Below are 23,551 nucleotides of genomic sequence, written 5' to 3' on the forward strand. Positions count from 1 at the left end.
TCGAATCTTTGTAACCCCTTCGGAGCCCAGCGGCCACGCTCTTCCCTGCTAGCAGCCAGCTGCCTCGCTGTGCGCTCCGCGAGCATCTGCTGGGCAGAGATTTTGACCCGTCAATAACTGAGCTCTGTGGCTCTGTCAGACGTTGTTGGCCTGGAGAAGGCAAGAAAGGATTGGTATGAAACCAGTCTGGCCTTCCTGCATGGCACTGGGCAGCCTGGCATCCCTATGGAGCGGTTGTTAGTACTGGAGCAGTAGATTTAATAATTTTCCTAGCACCCCTTGTGTGTTTCTATAGCTAAAGCAACACTTTAGCTTTGGAGGAGATTGACCTTGCTGTCTTTAAACGTGGGGGTTGTTTAGTGTTTGCAGAGACATCGGGAGCAGTCAAGTAGCTGGAAGTGTGGATTTCTAACGCTTCTGTTATCAAAGCTCAGCCCTAGCCAGATGATGGTGGGTTTTTTTTTTCCCCACCTTATCTCAATGGCATTGCATCCTTGTTTTACGCAGAGCTGTGCTGAGGCACACTGGAATTTTGCTCAGAGGAAGCTGAGAGCAAGCTGCCATAAGAGGGCTCCAGAGCCCTGTTCTTGACTATGCTCCTTTGTGAAGCAATCTTCCCCTTTTTCTTTACCGGTATCTCCAAGCTGCCTTGGCAAAACCCTCTTACACCTGTGCTAAATATTTAATTTTTTTTTCTTGTATTGCTCAGATTGAGCTCTTCATTTTAACCAGTGTAGTTGTACCTACTACAAAAATGCTGTGCACTAATAAAGCTTATCTCTGTCTGACTAGAGAAATTAGACTTAGTAAGACTCCTTCCCTTCTCCTGTAACAACTCTATCCCTGTAGCAGGAGCTGTGTCAGAAAACTATGACTTCAGACCACTGGGATTTTTGTGCTGCAGGGAGAGGAGGCCTGAGACCACTCTGAGAGGCACTGTTCATCTGTATGCAGGGTGCTGCGTGCCTGTCTGGTAATGAACACAATGAGACTCGGGGGCTGGGGTTTGGGGCAGGGGAGGGAGTTGTGTTGCCATGACAATACAAATTACAATGGATGTCTCTTCTGATAAAAGCATCACGATTCTAAAAAGAGGAGAGGAAAAAAAAAAAAAGTGGTGTAAAGTAATAGCAGTTGAAATACGGCGTGAATTCTAGCTTCAAGTAGATGTGGCTTGCTAGAAAAACGTGGGGCTGTAGGTGTTAATTCTGGAAATGTTCTTCCCCTCGGGGTGTCAAGGCAGCATTGAGAAGATCATGCAGGAGCCAGGCATCCTATGAATAAGCATCCAGCAAGTTTTCCATGCAAATATTTGGACATGTGGTAATGAGTTCCAGTAATAGCTGGCTGTTGACTCGCAGCATGGGAGATACTGGGAGAGCAGGGACTGTGCACTGATAGTGTGCTTACCAGTGAAGATACAGCTGCCAGGCTGGTACAGTCAGGCACGGTGCAGATGGCCAACTATTTATATTTCTGTTGTGCCTACAGCAGATTCCTCTGTGTTACCACTGTCTGGGGGAAAGTAAATGTCCCCTGGAAGCCAGAAGCGGCAAGGATGTATTTACAGGAAAGATCATGAAGACCAATGGGCCGAGTCCTGCTCTAGGGGCTTCTTAGGAATCACCTTGTTGATCCTCCTTAGGTGGAATGTTTCTAATCCTGCTGTGAATTCTGTTAAGAAACTGTTTCTGTTTTGAAGGGCAGCCAGTGTAAGATCTGTTTGTACTTCAATCTGGTACCTAGCGGGCCGCTTGTCCCTCTTTAACATTGACTCCAAAGACCACAGTAAAACAGTTTGGGGTTGTTTTTTTTTTAACTATGTCTTTCACAAAACTGTTCACAAGGAGAAACTAAACTTATCCAGTTGCCTGTGATGCAAGACGTGTGGTGATTGCACTGGTGTCGCAGCCTGTTGTGTCTTGTTGAGCACAAATAGAAATTCCAAGGAAGGATGGGATAATTAGAAGCAATCTAGTGATTCTTGTGACTGTATAAAAATAACAGGACTTTTTAATGGGCGAGTTATTTTTAGCAGCCTCGTGTCAAAAAGATTTGTGGGGTTTTGCATCAGAAAATGGCAAAATGAGGTATTGTGCCTGCTTTTTTTCCTCTGAGTATGGTGTGTGCTGAGGGTCTTGCTTCATAAAACAAATTGGTGTTGGAAGTTGTTGGGGTAGCTAACAGCCCACTGGCTTGCTTGCAAGGGAACATCAGCATCAGGTTTGGCAGTGGGCAACTGGCCAAACCCTCGGTGGGTAGTGAAGATCTGACTTAAGAAGAGTATGGTTCAAACAATACACCCCAAGAAACTTTGCAGCCTGAAGCTGTCTGATGTCGCATCTGATCTGTGTTTAATTTGGGTGTTGTATTGTGTCTTGGGGAGGGTAACCTTCTTCTGTTCGCTTGTCCTGTAAGGAGCCTCTCCTGTAAGACGGGGTGTTTTTCAGGCTTGTTCTGAAAAGCTCCTCTTCCAAGGGAGAGGTTCTAGATTGGTGGCCAAAACCAAAAAGTGCCGTTTTGGTGGGTTTTCTGTTACAGCACATCCTCTTTGTGCTCCTGGGAAGTCAGCTACTGGTGTTTACATATTAAAGAAAGGGGAAGAGGGTTGAAGGTCTCAACAGCTGCTCACTCTGGCTGCCAGGCAGCATCGACCCCGCTGCACCAAACCATTTCACAAAGGTACTTGGTTGTAGAGTGTGTGTGTTCCAGAGGTTAAGCTTATGCACCTGAACAAGGCTAAACAAAACTCAAATACTGGAAGAGGTCTTGGTTGCTCTGCTAGTGGGACTTGGGCTGGAGAGCAATTGGAGATGTTTGGGAGATGCCCAGAGTGCAGCAGGGTGTCCTAAGGTCTGGTGTGGGACAGAACAATATTTCCTTCGGTAGAGGGGAAGGACACAGATCCTTTCGTGTTGTCTGGCGCCCTTCTTGCTGGAAGTCTTCTGGTTTGAGAGCCTGGTGCTGGGGAGGGGAGATGCACCAATCGGGCATGTGGGAACCGCATTAGGGAAGAAACTTGGAGGTGTTGCAAGTACAAAGCAGCAATTCTTTTTGGCTTTCTCTAAAATGCCTTTTTAACATAAAGCTCCAACTATGTAGTTTCCTCAGTAATAGCCGTCTCTCCCCCCCAAAAAACCTACAATAGATGATATCTTGGGATCTTCACGTTCCCTATGAACATTACACTGACTTTTCTCCCCAAATGCCGCCGTGCAGACATCATCACCCTTAATAAGACTTGACAAACTGAAGCTCGGGTTCATTTTTACTTCTGGAGTCATAATCAGTTTTGTGGTTTCCACCCAACACTGCTGCATTGTTTTAGGTGATTCTGAAAGTGAAACTAGTGCCAAACAAAGGAAACTGTCCTGTCAGCTTGTGGTGTTGATGCATCTGAAATGCAAGGTGTAAAGCGCTGATGGTAACCAGCGAGCGATTTTTTTCAGTGCAGGGTCATTTGGCCTCTGTCTCTCTGTAAGTGGGTTTAAGTATGGCTGTGTTTAATGGTGTGAAGGTAAGAGAATACTTTTTCACTTTAAAAAAAAAAGCATAAAACCAGAGTTACTCTTAAATAAAATCGTTTCTGACCGCTCTTATTTTTGGATTGAGCATGTCTGCATTTAAGCTCAGGAATTCAGAATAACATATCTGATGGAAGAAATGAAGGGGTTTAAGCAAACATAAACATGCCCTAACTAAAAGGCCAAATGCATTCCTGATTTAAATTAAATTCTCAGCTCGTTAAGCACCGTTTTCCAGCAGATGCCTAAGTAGGGTTGCGTGGAAAGGAGCACGTCGGGTCACCTGGTAAAACGGTGCCTCTGCAGTGCCCTCGCAGAGGCTTCCTGGACCACGCACGGGAGCCCCGGGCAGAGCTCCCTGAACGCTGCCTGACTCTGCCTGTTTGCTGCTGTCTCTTTTTTTTTTTTTTTGTTTCCCCTCCCCTTTTATCTTCCTTTAAAATGAGACATCTGTGCTCTTCTGCAGTCTGGTGTCGTTGCCCATGTGCATCCCTAAGGGAAGCAGGAGAGAAACGCTTTAATCCTTATGGGGGGGATGGCGATGGCCTCTGGTGTTTCCGGAGTTTTAAGGAAGTTGCTGAAGTTCCTCCTCGTTGACTCCCCTCCACAGAAATGTGACAGATGGGTCTTTTCCTTTTATGGCAAATAATGCTGGTTTCCCTTTGCAATAAAATCCTGGGTCAGAAGTGGAAGCGAGAAGTCGGGCAGGGGGAAGGGGCTGGTCTTGCCAGCTCCGAACGGGTGGGGATGTGACTTGCGACACAGTAAATTCTAGGCTAAAATAAACCAAATTACAACATCTACCTAGAGGTGCTGGTTTTGTTTCCTTGAGGGGTGCCTTAGGTTTCCAGTCCAGTTGCTTAAGACAGCAATTAGGAATTATGACTCTCCTTGATTCCGTGGGGAGAAGTTTATCTGGTCCAAACCCCGGATGGTTTTCAGATAGTCTGATTGAGTCTAGATAACTCTGATTGAATTTAGATCAGCACAGGAACACAATACCCACTTCTTTTGGACAATGGCCTTCAGTCTTTTCCACCAAACAAAATGTCTTGGCCTCTTAGAGGTGTCTCGCAATAGTTTTTCTTCCTGGACCCCAAAGAGCCGTTTTCCCCAGCATTAGTGCGGTCTTTGTGCTTGACGCTTGGCGCTGACTTCACTCGTTAGCTGAGAAGGGGTGATGTCCCTCCGGGTGGTAATTGCCAATGGTGTTGGTAAGCCAAAAGCCCTCTGTGTCAGCCAATAACGTCTCTTACAAATAGTCTGTGGCTGCAAATGGTTTTGATGGATTTGAATCTTAAAAGTATTTTTCTAATAAAGCAAATCTCCTGTTTCTGGCTACAAAGTGCTTCATATCCTGTTTCAAGACGTTAATGCAAATGGCTCGTTTGGCAATCGGTTAAACTCCTTCATTTTTAAGTGGTACAGCTTGTGTTTCTTCCCTGCAAAACCTGTTGGCTGCCACTTCAGTTTTGGTTCTTATTCACCACTTAGCTCTGAAATTAGGAAGGGGGGGGGGTGTGGAAGAGTAACTGGTTAGGAGAGTCTGTCGTGAAGTTCCCGGGACTGGTCATGAGTCTCCTTTGCTTCCAGGAGCTGCTGACCTAAACAAAATGGTTTATTTATGGGCTTCCCCACTCCTTCCTCTGGCAGGCAGCTGAAAGGCCATTCTTACCCTGGTCCAACTGGTTGTTACTTCCCCACTTGTACCTTTGAACAAATGAACCGAGTATTTGAAGCGAGAGCGGGTGGACGTGGGCTTACGCAACCGTCTTGGCATGTTACGGGTCTTGTGTTTAATTCCAGCCACCCCTCGCTGGGCCGCTGCCTCCGGCTGCAGGTGTATGGTTGAGGCTTCTCTTTTGGAGAAAGGTGTGTTGAAGATCTCTGTTCCTTGGTGGTTGGCTGGAGGAAGGGCAGCAGGCTTTGCTGACGTGGAAAGCCTCTTCCCTGAGGTTACTAACTGCTCAGTAAGAGCTAAACGCTTCCCCACGTGTTTGGGGAAGCACTTTGGAAGTGGTTTTCAGAAGCATCCGCGTGTTCTTCAGCTCTGTTTTTTAATGATGGTGTGTTTGCGATCACGCGCTTTCCCCGCCTCCCTTTTTCCTTCCCCTCCTTGTCTTTACAATAGAGGGCCCGGGAAAATGAGAACAGGATCTGTGAGCTGCTCCGGGGCTGGGGAAATGGCTGAAACCCGGCCTGTTTCTGCATACTTCGCTTGTGCTGCCAAAATTGTGGATTTAATCTTTTGGTATCCTACACTCTGCATTTTTTGTCTGTGGTTTGTCCCCCTCTGAGGGTATCGTACTTAATCCAAGGAACTGCATGTACAGCATATCTTAATAATCCACCCTTTTGATAAGGTAACCCCCAAAGCACCAGTCTTGATCCTGCCTACATTTAATCATACCAAAGCACTCCATGCTTGCAGTTCTTCTAATTTTTTTTTTTCCTTACTGTATGGGCGTAAAAGGAGGGAGATGGTCGGTGTGTGGTAAAGGTGAGCACCCGGTGGACCCCCTGCCTTGCAACAGGAGCAGCTTTCCTGCTGGGGTGGCGGGATGGCTTTCCTTCTCCTGAACCAGCCAGGATTCTCCCCTCAAAACTGAATTGATGTCAGCAATGTGACCTGAAATACTCTGGTTTGTTTTGCTGTTGTCATTGAGTCGTGGCAGAAATGACTGTTGCTACTTGGGAACGAGTGCTGCGTCTCCAACGGACCCCTGGAGACGAGGTGGCTTGTGCATTCTATTTTATTTTTTTTTCGGCTTTTACAGAAAACAGGCTTGCAACATCTCTGGTTTGCAGTCAAGTCATGCCATGCAAATAGTTGAACAGTGCACAAAATTAAACTTGTGTGCCCTGCTGAAGCAGGGGGAGAAGAGAGGAACCGGTCTTTCTGATCGGTGTTCGTAAGCGTAGCAGAAAGGGAACTGCTTGCCTTGGGCTTTCACAACGCCGAGGGTTGCAGCCTGCTCTTCCCGTCTCGCTTCTGGTGCGATGGGCAGTCTTCTGTGCGGCGCTGGGACCTCGCAAATGTTTCAGGGTTCGAGGTGGTGTTTTCGGTCTCATTTTCCCTGCCTCTTGCCGGGTCTCACGTGACGGTGTGGAAACGAGCCTGTCTTGCTGGATTACCAGCTTTTCTTTCAGAGCTGGTGCGGGTGGAGGGGCTCCCCTTGGAATTGCTAACTCAGTTCAGCTTCAACATCTGCAGATCCGAGATGGTTTTCCTCTTCTTCCGAAGTGTTTCCAAGCCCCACATTTCTCTGTGACTATTAAAAAAAGTTAATTGAAAGGGATTATATGACCTAAATGAAAATTAAATTACAGATTAAACAACTCTTCTAATTAGAAGACAAACGTGTCCTGCGTTACCCTTGTTCGGCAGGGTGTTGCAGCACCACTGTTGTTAACCTGCCCGTCCTCCCTCAGGGGTTAAGGCGCCTGATCGGCTTTGGTCACGATTAGACTGGTCTGAGGGTAAGCAGGCACTTTGCACGGTGGCCTCGGATTGCTGTATCCCCCTGCCATGCTCCTTGCCGGGGCTCATGGCTTTGCAGGGCGTGGGCTGGGTGTTTCTCTGTTACATTGAAGGCTGGTGTGGTCCTGCCTGCAAAATACCCCGATTCATTCACACGGTACTGCTGCAGTGACCTGCAGAGGTGTGACACGTACACCTGGCAAGGGCTGAAGCTGCTGTTCTGCCCCATTGCAAGGTGTGCTTTGGGTGAGAAACGCTTTTGACCCCTGCAGCCTGTGCCCAATAGTTTTGGACATCACTTGTCTCACTGCATCTCCTTCCCAGTGTCCCTCTGCTCCCTGCAGCCCTGGGGAGGCACGTTGCGTCTACCGAAGCACTGGGGTTAAACAGCCTTAGCAGGGCTTGAAAAACCACCCCCGAAATGCAGCTTTGAGGCTTCTTTGACCCCTCTCCACCAAACGGACACCCAAGCACAGCTAGTGTTAGGTTCGTCTGGCGGGTGCTGTAGGTACGGGAGGGAGTGGAAACGTCATCTGGGGGCTCTGGAAGAGGAATCGGTGAGTTGCTGGCACATTTATTTCCCTGATGAGTTTTCAGTACTTTACTCTATTTTGATGCATGCTCATTTGCTTGGTATCTTTTTTATTATTATTATTATTTTGGACAGGCATCTGCCTAGCTGTGTTGCAGGAGGAAATCCAGTGCACGTCTGCACATTGGAACTTCGGGTGTAAACTCTTCCGTCACGCTGCACTTCTCAGTGGTTTTGGCTTTTTAAAGTCTCTCGCCAGGGAATTTCAGCAGGCTGCTGGTATGGGCCATCGGCTTTGGTTTTACCACTAGCTTATTTTAGCGTAGCAAACGAGCTGCAGATGACTCACTGTCACGTTGGTGAATTCAGAAGATGGAGGTTAGCAGTTCAGAGGGCGGTTTTCAGTTTATCTGCTGGAAATACTATAGTGACGAGGCTGGCTGCTGTGGCTTTTGCGCCGTGTGGCTCGGTTCAGGGGCTGCAAAGCTTTCCTTTTGCTGTCTGCACAGAGGGCTTCTGGGGAGCAGCAGGTGAGAGGTACCTCTGTACCACATTAAAACAATAAATCATCTGAACTTCTGAGATTTCAAGGAGGCCAGGTATCACTTTGCTTTCATTTTTCTTTATCCTTGCTAGTTCCCCAATGTTTTTTATCTGTTCTTATTTTACTACAGCCCATTTAAAGCTAGGAGCACCTTACTTTGGGGTTTTCCCCTCGTTTGGGTTTAATTTTCCTGGCAAAGCAAGCGGTACTTGCCCAGTTTCTGAGGGTGTATTTGTACCTAGACTAAAGCTACTTACCAGCACAGCTGCTCAGACAGTTCACCTCTTCTTATCCCTTGCTGGTGTTATAATGACCTGGAGTGTTAACTTCTGCTGTAGGTAGAGAGTATGGTTAAAAAGGCTCTAAACTGAAATGAGGTGTGTTAATGCTGCTAAATTACTATCAAAATTGCCACGTTGCAGCGACTCGTTAAAAGTGGTTGTAGGTGTGTTACATAAACCTGGCTCACCACGCAGCTGTTGATGGAGGAGAGGACATCTGTAACAGTTCCTCCTGCCATCCTTTCATCGTACAATAAAATCTGGGAGACAGTAGGGGGAGAGAGAACCACAAGAAAACAGGGCAGGTCTGGAGGAGGCTGTCTCCAGTTCCTGCCACCAAAAGCCCTGGGTAGGGATGTATTTGTTTATCATGTGGTGGTGCAAGAGGGAAGTTTCAAAATTAACTTCAGCAGTTGTTCCTCCTCTCAGTCTTACAATGCGTTGTTAGCAGGTACCTCTGCAAATAAGATACCTTGCTTTTGTCACACCTTAACCTTCTTGATGTCATTGGGTGCAACCCCTGGAGTGACCTCCCAGAGTTATGCTTGCTATCAGGTTGCTTGTCTTGAAATCTAAATCTGCTCCTCTCCTGAGGTCTCTATTGTTTCCACCAGTCCCACAGTTGCTGCCGCTGTTGTTTAGCCCTGCTAGATGTCATCAGTTAGTTCCAGCTGTTGGAAGCAGCATCCCTTTCTGTGTGAGGCCGTGCGCAGGATTAAATGGATAACCTCTGAGATCTCCTCTGCTGAATGGCGTGAGGCAATCTGCATTGGGGGGAGAGGCAAGAGGGTCAGCTGCTGAGTGCTTTGAACTAGTCTGCTGGTATTTAATTATTTACGTTGGCTGGGAAGGCATATAACTTATCTGCAGCCAGTCCAACAGATCTAAAAACTGTGGTTAACAACTACAGATGTGTTTATGGTAGCATGTACTGAATTTCTCTTTGCTCCTTCCCAGGGCAGAAAGTTGTGTGATCTCAGGTGGGCTGATTTAGACATCATCTTCAGTGTGAGGTGCTGGACTATCTTTAATGTGCTTTCATGAAGTGACCAAGCGGTGGGTTTCTCTACCTGCATTGCAGGGTCGCTCAGGTTGGTGGGTGACCGCCTCTCGGTAGGTCACAAAGCCAGTCCACCCTGGCTGTACCCAAACTTCCCAGTGGGTTGAGCTGGCAAGATGCTGTGTGCAGCTTCAGTCTGCTCAGGGCAGGGGACTAGCTTCTGAAAAGATGTTGTTTTAGAGGGGAAAGCTTAGTCTTATGAGAAACACTTGTTTCTCTGTTTAGGGGAAGGGATCCTGGTGCGATGAATGTGATGCAAATACTCCAGTCCTCATGTACACAGCCAATCTGCTGCCTGCAACTTCTGATATATTCCTCACACCTCTGGAGCATGAGAAGAAGTAGCTTTAAACCAAAAATACTTCTTTCAAAACATCCCAAATAATGGAGAAAAAAAAAAAAGTGAAAGGTTTTTGTACAATTTCAACTTAAATCATGACGCTTCTCACTGAAAGAGCTGTTTCTCTTGCTCCGATTGCACTATGGTACATGAGCAATTTCTTGTGCTAGCGTGGTTTCCACGCCTGACCAGCTGTGGGGTGATATTGGTGCTGAGCAGCACTTCTTGCGTGAACCTGCAGCTATTTTTGCTCTGTAGGTGTCTAGCTGCTGTGCCCAAACCAGCAGTTGATCTGGCCTTTTAAAGTCAAGCTCTGAGGAGGGGAAAAGCTTTGGTTTGGTATATGTGCTTCAGGAACTTCTGAATTAGACATGAGATAGTCCTACTGACTTAGTGTGGGGTTGGAGTTACCGTGTGTCTTCTCAGATTCTAACGCAGGTGACCCAAACCTCTGTGGGAGCTGGCCTGCTGGCACGTTTCTGGAAGCAAAAGGGCTTTGCTTATCTCTGGTGTCTTAAAGATGGGGAGGGAGAACAATATGCTCAATTTAACAAGACCATGTGAAACAGGAGACATTGCTTGGGGTCATTGTTTTTTGGTAATGGGTTTAGTATATGACCATAAAAGCTTTAACCTACCCTCCTGGTGGGTGTTGGATATAAATGCATATTTTCCTTATCCTGCTTTTGACTCTGCGTCGCTCGTAGGTCTCTGTTTACACTCTGGCACATTCTTACAGCCTAGTCCAAGGCTTGTGCCTTCGCTTGACTTCTTCCTGCAACCCTTCCCTTCCCAATAAATCACGGCTGTGCTGAGGAGAGGGAGGCTACAGTTTTTCCTGAATTTCTGCTCGTCTCCTCCTTTCTATCCTGCGGTGTGGCTGGTGACCGCTGAGCGGCAGCGCTGCCCGGGGAACAGCCTTGCTCAGGGACCCAGCACAGCTCCCCGGGGGGAGCAGCAAACCTACCCAGCACCCATGTCCTCCCGGCCCCTTGGTCCTTGCCCCATCGCCCATCCGAGGCACGACGTTTGTTCTTCCACCCTGTGTGGATTTCGTGCGTGTGGGGTTGGTACCCGCTGCCCATCTCGCCTGTTGCATGTGGTGATGCCGGCGGCTCCAGGACCAGAGAGCTGCCGCAGCAGTTTGTGCTGGAAGGAGCTCTCTCTGTACTGGGCGGTCGGCTACCTGGGGAGTTGGGGTCCAGTTTCCCTGTGCTGGGTGTTTGTACATCTCTAAAGAGGGGTCTCTCACCAAAAGGGATTGTCTTGGGTGGATTAGAGCCTCTCTATCCCAGCTTAACGTATAGGAAATCCAAGAAACAGCCCCAAAGGAGTTTGCTCGTGAGAGCTTATCCATGCTTAAAGGTTGTGTTCATTTAGCTACTTCTGCATCCATTTTTAGTTAAGATCAGTGCCACTTTATGGACAGCAGAGACTTTGGGGGGGGAGGAAGACTATGTGGTTGTTTGTTTTCCCATTAACTCGTCTGGTTGGGAATTGCAGCCCTTTAATTAAACCAGCACAGTATGGACTGGCCCCGAGGTGCTATTCTAAGACTATTGCATTCACATCTGCTTTTGGGTAAAACTTGGCCTGTTTGAGGTTAGCCTGCGCTATTGTGTGTCTGAAAGCAGGAAGAAGCAGAGAATCAATCACTGGGGCTCCATCCCAGCGAGCGCTGAAGGGATAGGCAGGACGTTTTACCTCCCTCTCGCTCCGAGCAGGGAGCGCAGCAGCGAACGTCCCCGCGTGTGCGATCGGCAGAGACTGCTGGAGTCTGCAACTCGCCCTTCCTGGGGGACACGGGGAGCTGCACAGCGCAGCGGCGAAAGGATTTAATTAACCAGCATATGGAGAGCTAAGACAAGGGCTGGACTCCGCTCAGAGCCACCACTGAGAGCTGGAGGGCGGTGATGACAGCCTAGTCCATTGCTTGTTGTTGAAGTTCAGCTTCCCCCCACCCCCACTTTGCATTTTGCTCAATCAGTAAATGGCTTCGTGTAAACTCCTCCAGAAGAAGCGGACAGGCAGGAATGCCGTGGGCAGTTGGGCTGTGATCTGTGCGTATCATCTGATGGTTTTGTCCATGTGGCACTTTGTTTGGGTTGAAACCCGGAAAGCTGGCGCGTCGACATTGCCAGCAGTATGTACAACAGCCTGATGGTAGCCAAAAGGACGAGGAGACTGGCAGGGAGTTGATTACTTGGGGTTTTTTTTCCCCCCTGGTATGTGGGATCTTGGAGAGTTATTTTTAATACATAGCAGATTTAAAAAAAAAGTTTAGGCTGTGTTTTAAAACTGTAGTATCCATTGCAGGTACCAGTAGAAGTCCTGAGGAAGGTCGTAAGTTCGCATAAAACACTCGCTTCTACCTTTGGGAGGTGCTGGGACAATGAACAAGGATGTTTAAGGATTGCAATGCCAGTGCTAAAAGCAAACTGGCTGCCCTTAGCCAGGCTGGCCCTGAACACAGAAAGCTGCGTATCCGCGCCGCTGACCCTGGGAACAAAGGATCCTCCTGAACCCAAACATGTTTGTGTTAATCCCGGCTGCTTCCTGGCGGCCAGCGAGAGGAAACGGAGCCACTACCTCTAACAGATGTACAGTGAGGAGATTACAGTGTGCGATTAAACACCCTCTCCATCACATCCTCCCCTCCGCCGTCCCAGCCCGGCGCGTTAATGGACTGTCCCAGGCTGCCTGCCAAGCTTGGGCAGATGGAACAGGCAGCAGATACTTAATCTCCTGCATCCGTGCCTGGTTTGGAGTCACTTGCTGATGCCAAGGCTTCTGCGAACACGCCGCCCCTCTCACCGAGGAGGTGAGCTGTGGTAGCTGTACCTGCCTGCGAGGAGGAGTGGGCTGGGGAAAGGCAGGAGAAACACACGGAGCTCGCACCGTCCAGAAACCATGAATTTAGCTGAAAAGCTGTTAAAACTAAAACAAAAGGTGTTTTCCCACATCAGGTGCCCCTATGTGAGTAGGCCGGGGTTTGCTAATGGACAAGGTGATGAAGAAATTGGGCAAGGTCTTTATTATGTTGGACCAACTTGCTTTTTCACTGCTACACTTGGAGTAGAAGATTTCAGGGCTGGGAAGGACTCGTTCCCTCTTTGTGTGGGTTTAGGTGCCGCCTTATAGTGCAGTAGCCAGTCTTGGTGCCAAGTGCTGCTCTTACAATAGAAATGATCTGGGCTGATTGCAAAAAAATCAGCTAGCCTACTGTGTGTTTCGGTTCGTTAATATGGTCATGTCAGAGCGTGTTTCTTTATCAAACAAGAAGCTATTTCTGAAATAAAAGAACGCTCTGCGGAAATGGCAGAGATCAGAATTGTCATCACGTGAGATGTGAAAAACCCTCATCAGCCGAGCGGGTTGGATTCAACTAAGAGTAAAAATGGAGAGGGAAAAAAAAAAAGGTCCCTTTTCTCAGGCGACAGCTGGGACCTCCGTTGTGGTGCCAGAGCGGTCACCTTTGTCTGAACCGCGGGCTTTCTCCCCGCTTCTGTGTGGAGGGATCCAACACGTGTTCCCGTAACCGCCAACAACGCGCCGTTGTCTTGAGCAGAACAACGGGAGAAGTCGCATCGAGTTCTGCTGATGGCACGTGTGTTGCCCATTTTCTCCCTGCCTCTGTTCTGGAGAGGAGGCGGCTCAGCCGGAGGCGGCACCAGGTGACGCTCGAAGGTGGGGACACCTCCTTCACGAGGGGCATCGGAACAGGCAGGCAGCGCTGCCTGGGGGCTGGCAGCTCCCCGTGGCCAACACGTCTTGGGAGGGATCCCAGCAATGCGCGCAGCTGCGCAGCGGTCACGGCGCTGCGGAGGGCCGGATACCTCCTGTCTCGTGCCATCTCAAGGCGTGTGGGAATCCACGTTGCCGGGCCTCTTCCCTTTCTCCTCGCCTGCACGGAAATCCATTTTCCTGAGTGGAGGAGACAGCTGTTTGGCAAATAACAGCAGCCTCCGCTTAAGGGAGAGCGTTGGGTGGGGTTTTTTTCTTTCAAATAGCTGCAGCATGCAAAGGAAGGACAGTGGCAGCAGCAAAAGGCAAAGGGAATGACTTGGTACGAAAGTCTAAGCGGCACCATCTGCTTCAGAAAGGGCATCATTTCTAATTCAGCAGCGAAGGAGGCTCCTGGAGTTAAGTAATTGGGAATAGTAGGCTCCTGGCTGGAAAGTGTGCCAACCCTTCTGGCAAAAAGCTGTTAAATCTTTGTTGTTGGCGTGTGGAAGCGGTTCTGTGTAGCAGGGCTCCAAAGACTGGTTTTAACCCTTGATGTCTGTTAAAAAAAAAAAAAAAAGAAGAAAAAACCCAAAACCTACAGCACTTTTGATCTTGGAATGGCATGTGGCCGGGTGTCAAATAAAAAGGGAAGGTGGGTCCTCAATGAAGTATGTGAACAGCTCCAAGTCGGACGCTCCTGTGCCAATAACAGCCAGACGTGGCCTGCCAACAAATGCACACGAAATGATGCCTGTTTTAACAGCTTTAGCAGGAAAACAGGGAGTACGATGAATGATTCATGAGGATCAATAGCACCAAGGTATTTACTGCCCCTTAAAACTAGTGCCTGCCTGCCAAAGGGTGCATTTGCAAGGTAAGTGATCGCAAAATCCTCTGCTGAGCTTTTGGGACACAGTTACACACTTGGCTCTCCTCTTACTACAGCCCTTACTCTGCAGTCTGCAAACACGTCCAGCTTACCAGCCAGGACGAGGAGCTTTTAATTCTCCAGATGAAAGCACAAGCTGTTACACATCTCCCAGCAAGCACAAATACAAACATTTTGCACCTCCCTCCTGGGGGTGGCTTCCTTGGAAGCTTTGGTCTTCGTCCTGTTTGTCTGATTTGTGATCAAAAGCGTGGTGCTGCTTACGTGTGTCTTCAAGCAGTTACTTCTGTCGTATCTCGTATGAATGTCCAATTTCTTCATTAGAATACAGTGAAGATAATGCAATCAAGTAAGATCTGTCTCTGCAGTCGTCATCTTTTTGCTAATAATGCAACCAAAACTGGGCAAAGCTCTTCTGGGACCTTCTCTGGTGTGGAGGGGAAGAGGATGCTTCACAGCCGAATGGGTTTTCCTGCCAGGGGGAGAAAGTTGGATCTAAAAGCCTGAGGCCCAGCCATCCTGAAGATGAAACAGTTGGATTGTGCAACGTGTACTTTTTCCAAGTTTAATATGGATGTTTTTTAATCTTCCTCAAATTAAAGGAAAATCTCTTGTTTGACCCAAAACAAAATTATGTTTTCTTTGGCCAGCCAACTGAAAAAACCAACCCTATCCCCAGTGCTAGTCCAAGTTCCCTTGCCAGTAGTGCCTCCACAGCTCTCTTGCTCCACACAGCTTTACCAGTCCTGGATTAGGGCCTTGTTGCTAAAGAGTTTACAAGAACAGGAGAGTTCAGTCACTTGTTTTAAGTTTAGTTCAGCTACTCTGGTTAAATTCATAAATATTTGTTCATATTCCATCTCTGGTTTATGGACATTTGTCCGCATCCTGCCTTTTTAAGCTGTTTACTTACACAAACTGCTTAAAAACCTTTATTTTGTGAGGTTTTACAAAGCATAATATGGATTTGTTTGTATGCATGGTGAAGCAGAGTTGTTGATGCAGCTGCAAGGATTCCATCGCCTGCTGAAGTAGAAGCCCTTTGTATAAAGGTGAAGGATTTTGGTCAGGAAGGAGATGAACTTGATGTCCTTTAGCACCATGCTTTCATCTCCTGTAGTCCCCTCAGGGAAGTAACCAGAGAACCTGGTAGCTATTCCATAGGTTTTAAGTGAACTAGGATTTATGGACTCATTTTGTACCTGAGTTCTTATGCCTTGGAAAAACCTTTAGCTCCCATTATTGGAGGGACTTGCTCCGGCCTCCAGCGGAGAACAGACCTGCTAGACCTCTGTACCGTACTGCTGTACCCAGTTGAGAACCTGCAGCGTGGTGGGGGAAGAGATGGGAATTTTTCCAGCTCCTAATGCTGTTAGCGATGTGCTGGGTCTTCTCTTCCTTTAACGCTCGTTATCTTCCTCAGGAAACGTGTCGGAAATGCCAGGGGCTGTGGAAGGAGCACATGAACCTCACCTGCGAGCAGCTGGCTGAGAAGGATGACATCAAGTACAGGACATCGATGTAAGTGAGCTCCCCGACCAGGCAAAAACAGGGGGGGTGGATGAACTCACGATAGGAACACGCTCTGGCGTGGAGGGGGTGAGAAACCCCTCCGTACTTGTGACTCGCAGAGGCCCTAAAGCTCTGCTGGGTGTCACCACCTTCCATCAGGGAGGTCCTAGGGGTGTCAAGGCGGAGGGGTCAGAAGGCTCCCAGGATGGGATTTCTTTCTGTGAAGGATTACTTGGCAGCGGATCCAGCTGGTAATTGGAGAACGTGGGAGAGTTGTCACCAGACCAGCCTGTTCCTCTGGCTAGCCTGGTGTCTTGCAGGCTGGCACCTGGTCCTTCTCAGAGGTGAGAAACCCCCATTAGCCTTGCTTCGGGGCAAGGAGGGAGGTGTTGCTGTGAAGGCAAAGAAGTGTATTGAGTCATAGTAAGTCGCTGTTACCCTTTGAAAATCTAGAGTGGAGACGATGTGCCATGTGCCGTTTGGCCAGCTACTGCTTTCTGGCTTCATGGGAGGGGGGGCATTCTCTTACAGAAGCTTGTCTCTGTTTTTAACTGGTTTGTAGGAACTGTTACAGAATGGAGTCCCACTTTGAAATGCGCAGGTAGAAATCCTGAGTGTTTCCCCAAAGTCTTTTGAAGTTTCATCTCTTTCGTTGCTACAGTAAATGACAAAATCCTCTGCCTTTAGGAGATAAGGGAAGGTTTATCCGTGGAGCTGCATGCCTGGTGCAGTCAAAAGGGACTTGCTCACGATGTCTGATCGTTTCCTCTCTGATTTAGAGTCTGTCTGGGAGGAGAGGCTGGAAAGCTCCGCCGCTGGGAGGCTGAATGACTGTCGCTTGCTCATCCCTCGGTCCCTAATGCAGAACAAAATCTTTACAGATTTGATAAGGCTTTTTTCTCTGCCACTGTTTTCCCTGTCTGAAAGAAGGGTGAGAGGGAGTAGAATCAGTTGTCATGTCCCTAATAAGGAAAAACAAAACAAAAAAAAAAAGTTTCAAAACCTTTAGCAGAACTTTGCTGTCGATAGTCTAACTGCCTGGTACAATAAAAGCTTCCTTTTGAAGCCCTGCATAAGGAAAGGGAAGCACAGCTGGAGTTCAGGCCAAACTTCCTGCCTTGCTCAAAGTTTCCAAAAAAGAAAAATCTGCATCAGCAGCATCCTGTTGAGTAGTGGAGGAAAGAGCAGCTGCAGCTCAGAGGAAAGTCGGTCTCAAGTTGGTTTGGTTTTTTTTTTGCCTCTATTCTTAGCGTTATCTCCTGGGTGCAGGTCATGCCAGGTGTAACTGCGTGGGAGCTTTGGGGAGCTGCAAGGCAGCTGAAGTTCCCGTCTTCCCATTCCCTGCTCCTCTGGTTGTGCTGATGGAGCGGTTTGAGGGGCTGCGCTGTAGCCTGGCTTGCTGCTGTGATCCTCCTCAAAAATACCTCCCTGTCATCTCCCAAACATATGTTGACTTTGCAGGTCCGGTGAAGTAGTTGGGTGGAGATGCCTGGCTAAGGAAGATCATTCCCCAGCCAGAGAACTGTGCTTCCCTCAATGAAAACACAGTCTCTTTACTCTTCTGTCATCAAATTTCACTTCTAGGTTGTGAATTAAATTGTAACGTGATCTCCAGCGGTCAGAAAATTGGCCCTTAGGATGACAACTTATATTCTTAAGTCTTTTAATTAAACGACCGAGGCTCTCCTCCATTTCTGTGCCAAAATAGTATTGCCGCGAGCTGAGCCTTTGCACTGGAGCGTGTGTCGCTGCCAGGATGTCTCTTGGGGACAGGGACTGTGCTTTGTCCTGGATTCCCATTTGTCCCTTAGAGTAAAACCCATCTCTTGAACCTAAAGCAATAACCTTTGGAAAATGTGCGTAGGGAATCGTAAGAGACGGGGGAAAGCCCAGTCTCTATGGAGAAAGATGTGATTATTTTCAGTTACTGATTTAAATTTAACAAAAACCAAATAAATCTGGAGCATAGCAGCCAGGGGTTGGGAGGGGGGGAAAAAAAAAGATGGTCGTGGCCACTCTGTAGCCGGAGCGACAGGCAGACGTAAAACTGGCTGGCAGATGACAGCCGGGGGTTTGCTTTTCCTGAACTTTATCTCCCGAGCTGTGTTTCTCCGCAGCCAAGTCAAGCATCCCCGTGCCCTTTGGCCCTTCAACCTACAGCTTAAATTCTTCCCAAGCCAGAGCCTGGCGCTGCGACGTTTTGGCTCGCATGGAAACCCGGGATCGGGTCTGCAGCGCACAGCCAGTGATTGACTTTCTTTCACTTAATTTGTTCTGGAGTTGTCATGGGTTGGCTCCAAGTGGAGCTGAGCCCAGACCTCCTTGGAACAGCGGTGGACCGTGGGGATGGCGTAGGAGCAAAGAGGAGGAGGGGGGGGGGAGAGGTGCACTGGGGAGGGTGGGGGGTGTGAAGCATCGCTGGGGTAGCGCACCGGTGATTTTTACCGCAGGATGGTGTCTGCAAACACCCCTTCTCTTAATTCTTCTCCCTCCTCTTGCGTTGCAGAGAAGAGAAGATGACAGCCGCCCGAATTAGAAAATGCCACAAGTGTGGGACTGGCCTAATTAAATCGGAGGGTTGTAACCGCATGTCGTGCCGTTGCGGTGCTCAGATGTGCTACCTCTGCCGGGCTGCCATTAACGGCTACGACCACTTCTGCCAACACCCCCGCTCGCCCGGGGCGCCCTGCCAGGACTGTGCAAAGTGCTCCCTCTGGACGGATCCCACGGTAAGCGATGGAGGTCTCTTGTGAGTGATTCGTGCCCTGATTTCAATGACCCTCCGATGCCAGCACGTTGAAATACGCGCCTTCCACCAGAGGAAAACGGCTCTTTTTAGGCAGCACAACTTTTTGGTCCTTTCCCAAGGCAGCTAAAAAACACACTGGAAGCTAAAAAACACATCAGCACAGAGTCACATCTGACCACAACTTGGAAGGAACTGGTGTTGCTTTAGGGAAAAACAGCTCCTGTTAGACGAGGGCTTTGGCTGGGGCGTCGTGCTGGGGAGTGGGGAGCTGGTGGGGAGCGTGTGCTGGCACCAGGCGCGGTAGCAGGCATCGGGATTGTTGGGACTCGTTCCTAGTTTTGCAGCTGAGATGCTGTCTGGTACGGCTCTGCATCTGGAGGCAAGGGGAGTTGTGTCTTTTGGGTGCCCAGATCACCCGACTGCGGAGATGAACCCGCTGAGAAAACGGCGTGCGAGCCAACGGACCCGAGTTATAGCTGGGTCCGTTCTCACGGCTGTTGTCAACAGCTGCAGAGGGAGAACTGGAGCACGGACTGAGCTGTAAGGGAAGCTGTTGTAACTTAATACAGCTTGTAGCTGTGACAAGCATGGGAAAACTTGGTACAGCATCTCTGTAAATAGAGGTCTTCAACACCAGAAATCCGGAAGGAGCGTAGGGAGGAGCAGGAGTTGAATTTCCTGACTTCAGCAAAGCGGTAGAGCAAACGTGAATGTGGATCTGCCTTCCCAGGGCTTATCTGAGCTTCGTTTGTCCCAATGCTTCTTTGTCTTGGGCTGCTGCAGCTTGCCAGACAGCTACCAGCCCCCCTTCGAGCAGGGGATGTGCACGATCCCGCGCCTGCACAGCGCTCAGGAAGAGCCACTCGAAATCTCTCCCTCCTACCCGCAGGCTCTTGGGGATCTCCCAGCAGTGTCCCAACCAGCGTAAACTTCCTAGTCCTCTGTGTGCCTGCTTTTAGTCCCTGCGTTATCCTGTCAATGCGAGGTGTTAAACTAAACACAGACACCTCCTTCTAGGCACCCCTGTGGCGTTTTCCGACACCTGGTTACGCTCTCCCTGGATTCCTGTCCCTCTCCTCCTCGTTTTCCAGCGGGATTCGGCAGCGCTGGCGTGCTTTGTTCCCGTCAGGCTGCTGATTGTGCTGGGTGATGGCATTTTTTCAGAGCCAGAGAAAACATGAGGCCTCTCAAAAAGCTCGTACTGTACTTTAGAATAAATAAATAAATAAGCAGCACAAAGCAGGCACTGTCACCGGGCCCTCTCCAGCTCCCCAATTAACCAATGTTGTGGCAAAGAAAAATTTCCCACCGTCAGCAAAGAGCTGGCACTGCCTGGTCGCTTTTTATTATTTATTTTTTGGATGACGGAGCAGTGGTGGGCTGGGGAGGTGAAGCTGGGTGACTGTCCTCGCTGCCGTGCGAAGAATAACGTGAAACTCGACTGTTGGCTTCGAAGGCTGGAACGATGGCTACCTGCGTGTGCACTGCCCGCCTTCCTGAGGGCCTTAGTGCCACTAACCCAGTCCCACCTGGGTGACCCCCACTCTTGTGTGGGACATGTAAACAGGAGTTGACGTGGTAGGTGTGAAGAGGGGGAACGAATTTGAATCTTGACGTGGGGATACGAAGGAGCAAAAGGCCGTTGTATCAGCAGTGGCTTGTCCTTTGTCAGGGACGATGTCCATCCAAGGGATTACCCCATCCCGGCTTCACTGGCGGCATCTTGTGCCTTTCTCAACTCCTCTGTTTCTTCTTTTGGCTCAGTTTATCGTATTCTGTTGAAGTCAGTAGGCAGCTGCTGCAGCGAGCGTCCGCAGCCGTGCTCTGCGTGCGTGCAAGGAGGGAGGAGACGAGACTGGGCCGTCTGGTCACCTGTGGAATTTGCAGTCCGTCGCTTGGGAGCTGCCGCTCCGCTCCCTGGATTAGGCTCTGCTGCAAAATGGGGAGGGCACACGTGTGGCACCAAAGCCTGGCTGCCAGAGGGTGACGGGGTCTCTTTGTGCTGGTTTCTGATAGACTCATGGACAGCCTTAACTTAGAACGGTCTTCACAGCAGGCCGGTGGCATGGTCACAGTACCATGGTCTTGTCCCTTTGTCTTTCACAGACTGACTTCAGCTTTCTGTCAGACCTGGATGATTTCATACCTGCGTGAGGGATCTCTTTTGGGCCTAACTCCGCATTAGTTAGAGCAAAATTCAGGTTTCTTTAAAATAGGGAACCATTGTTCTCTTCCGAGCAGTTTAATGTTTTCTGAGTCTGAAATGATTCTTGCAGAAAGATAAGTAAACCTATTAATTAGCTTGGGTTAAAAACAAATTAAAGACAGGCCTCTAGGAACTGCAGCATCTGTTAGTCTTTGTCTCAAATGCTCTTGAAAGAGTAAAGCAGACGCTTCAAAATTTCCCATAATAAAAGGTTAGTTAAAATCTTGTCCCTATGCTGTAATCAGACTGGATTTAAAAGTATTGGTGCAATATTTGCTGGCTCAGAGACAAGCTGCAATCGGGCTGCGGTCAGCAGCTTCCAGGGTAGCAGGCAGTAATCGCTTAATCCCTGTACTGCTTCTAGAGCTAATCGGTGCCCTGCACCCCTGTAGGACAAGAACACGTGCCAGGAGCTCTCCTCAGTGAGCTGCTTGGCCAAAAGTCCTCGTGTGCCTGTTCTGCAGCCCGTGCTAGCTTTGGCTCGCCTCGCCGAGACGTTGCTGGCTGCAGGAGGGGCTGATGCAATATTGCCAGAGACAAAGCTCAGGACGGAGCGGTGAGAATGGGCTCTGCAAACAGCAGGCTCCGGGACTCGGGGGCTGTGTTTTTCCCTGATTTCTAAATATCTGTAGCGAACCTGAGGCTGATGTGTGCGTTTTAGCTGGTTTGTACAAATCCCGTGCTGCAGTTCGGAGGCTGTTTTGGTAAACCAGGCTCTGCTCTCATAGCTATTATTTTTAATTCAATGCTCATCTTTGGACTATCAATAATATTGCATAGCGGCTTTTTTGGCTTTAAGATTTTTTTTCAGTAAACTCTTAAAACACTCCGAAAGGCCCATCGTTAAATTTCAAAGCGGAAGGCTAATCGTTAGAAGGTGCTCGCAATTATCCCTCCTTCTAGCGTTATAAAAAAAAAGAGACGTCGAGCAAAGACTGTGTAAAACTTCAAAAGCATTAAGGAAATGCATGAAGTACACAGCACTGCCTTTAGGATTTGGAGGGGGGGGAAGCACCCCTAAATTTAGGGTGTGGTTCATTGGGGGGGGGTGTTTAATGTGCTATAAAATGCCTTAATCGTAAGCGTACAGTTAATCCAGGGTGTTCACAGAAAGCCATCAGTATGGGATGCCTGTTGCTAAAATAACTCTGCGTTTCTTAAACGCCAGCGTGTGCTTCGTCCCCGTCCTGGCCCCCCTTTTCCTGCAGCCCTGCGGATGCCCCGTTCCAGCTCCAACACAGCCTGCTTTTATCCCCTGCTTCCTGCTGCATGGAGGAACACGCCGGAGACAGCCGATGCCTGTTCTTGCTCAGGCTCTCCGCAGCTGATCTGGGAATGATTTGAAACAAAACCCCTTGGTCCTTTGGAAGCCTCCGTCGTGAAAAATCACTTCGAGTTTATTAGTAACGGCTGTGGCCACACGTACGTGGAAAAAGCAAGTAGTCAAAAGCCAGAAAGGGGGAGGCAATGGTGGCAAAGGCACTTTCTAAAGGCAGGAGGGGTTGCACAGCCCAGAATTAGTTACCAGGTCTCTTGTTTTCCCTCTCTCAGGAGGCGGGCAGACGCTTTCCCGTGACACTTTGTAATTAAAGATAACGAGAAGCGCAGTAGATAAAAGCAGAGCTTTCAAAAGCTCCGTGGATGGCACTTTTGTTCTGGGCAGAGGAGGTTTTATTTGGGGGGAGGTTGTCTCGGTGTGACTGGAGGAGCTTTTATCTCCTTCCCTGCTGGATTTCCTTGCTCCCGACGGGCCGTTTGTTTCTCCGGTGGCTCTTTCTGCGTGCGTACAGGGCCCTGCGTGGGTGCTGGGCGCAGCTTCTCCGCAGCAGCGTTGTTGAGACGGGCCTCCCTGCCACGAAAAGGTGCCTCTCTCAGCAACCAAGCCCAGCTCTGCAGTCAGTCCAGCCGCTTAAACCCGAGCCGTGCTTGCTGCCGCGGTTGGCTCCGTGCTCGCCGCCTTCCCTGGGTTCAGTGGGAGAGGGCTGGAAGGAAAAGCCGCCTCCGTGCCGAGCTCCTTTGGCAGGTGGGAGCGCAAGGGCAGGCGCTCAGACCGGCCAGGGACGAACCTTTTTGTTGGCTACGGGAGTGGGGATGGTTCCTGCAAAAAGCATCTTGCTGTCAGGTTGGGGGAAAAGCTCGGTCCTGACGGATTAAGAAGGCAGCTGCTATTAATAACGGCGTTGGCTTTCTGCGGCGGGTGCAGATAAGAGGGGCGAACACATCTCATAGAGCCTTTGCATTTTTCTCTTGGCCACCTCCCTTCTCCCGTGATGCAACGGAGCACGGGGAAGGGCCGTGCTATAGCATGCCCTGCATTTTCTCTCTCGGGAGGGGAGCCAAATTATATCCTTGCTCAAAAAAATATGCGGGCTGGCCAGTGCTGAGATGCCCCCAGGGTTTGGGGGGTTGCTTTTTGCCCCGTGGTTTTTGTTGGGTTTTTTTTTTGCTGTAGGCAAGGCAGCTGACAGGAAGATGACTGTTAACTTGACAAGATAAATCCCTTCAGTCCTCGCAGCCTGTGAACAGGCTATTAAAATCATAATCTAATCCTTTATTAAGGGACTTGAACCCGCTCAGGAAAATGGACACAAGAGGCTTTTGAAATTGTACTGCAGCCTCCACCCCATGTGACAGTAAATGGTTTCTTACCACAACAGCCAGCCGTAAGTGTGCTAGGGAAAACTTAATTTTTGGTGTGGGTGCCTTA

At 49.2% G+C, this 23,551-nt stretch overlaps 1 protein-coding gene across 2 annotated transcripts in view; it reads left to right on the top strand.

Annotated features, from left to right (window-relative positions):
- Positions 1-23,551, top strand: part of RNF216 (ring finger protein 216) — a 62,648-nt gene that overhangs the window by 34,824 nt on the left and 4,273 nt on the right. For both annotated transcript variants that reach the window (XM_086473020.1, XM_086473021.1), the window contains exons 13-14: positions 15,801-15,898; positions 18,396-18,618. In XM_086473020.1, the coding sequence (XP_086329146.1) occupies positions 15,801-15,898; positions 18,396-18,618 (321 nt within the window). The remainder of the gene's footprint in view (positions 1-15,800; positions 15,899-18,395; positions 18,619-23,551) is intronic.

Source organism: Leptosomus discolor, chromosome 14, assembly GCF_034619465.1.
Source record: "Leptosomus discolor isolate bLepDis1 chromosome 14, bLepDis1.hap2, whole genome shotgun sequence".
NCBI classification, from domain to species: Eukaryota; Metazoa; Chordata; class Aves; order Leptosomiformes; family Leptosomidae; genus Leptosomus; species Leptosomus discolor.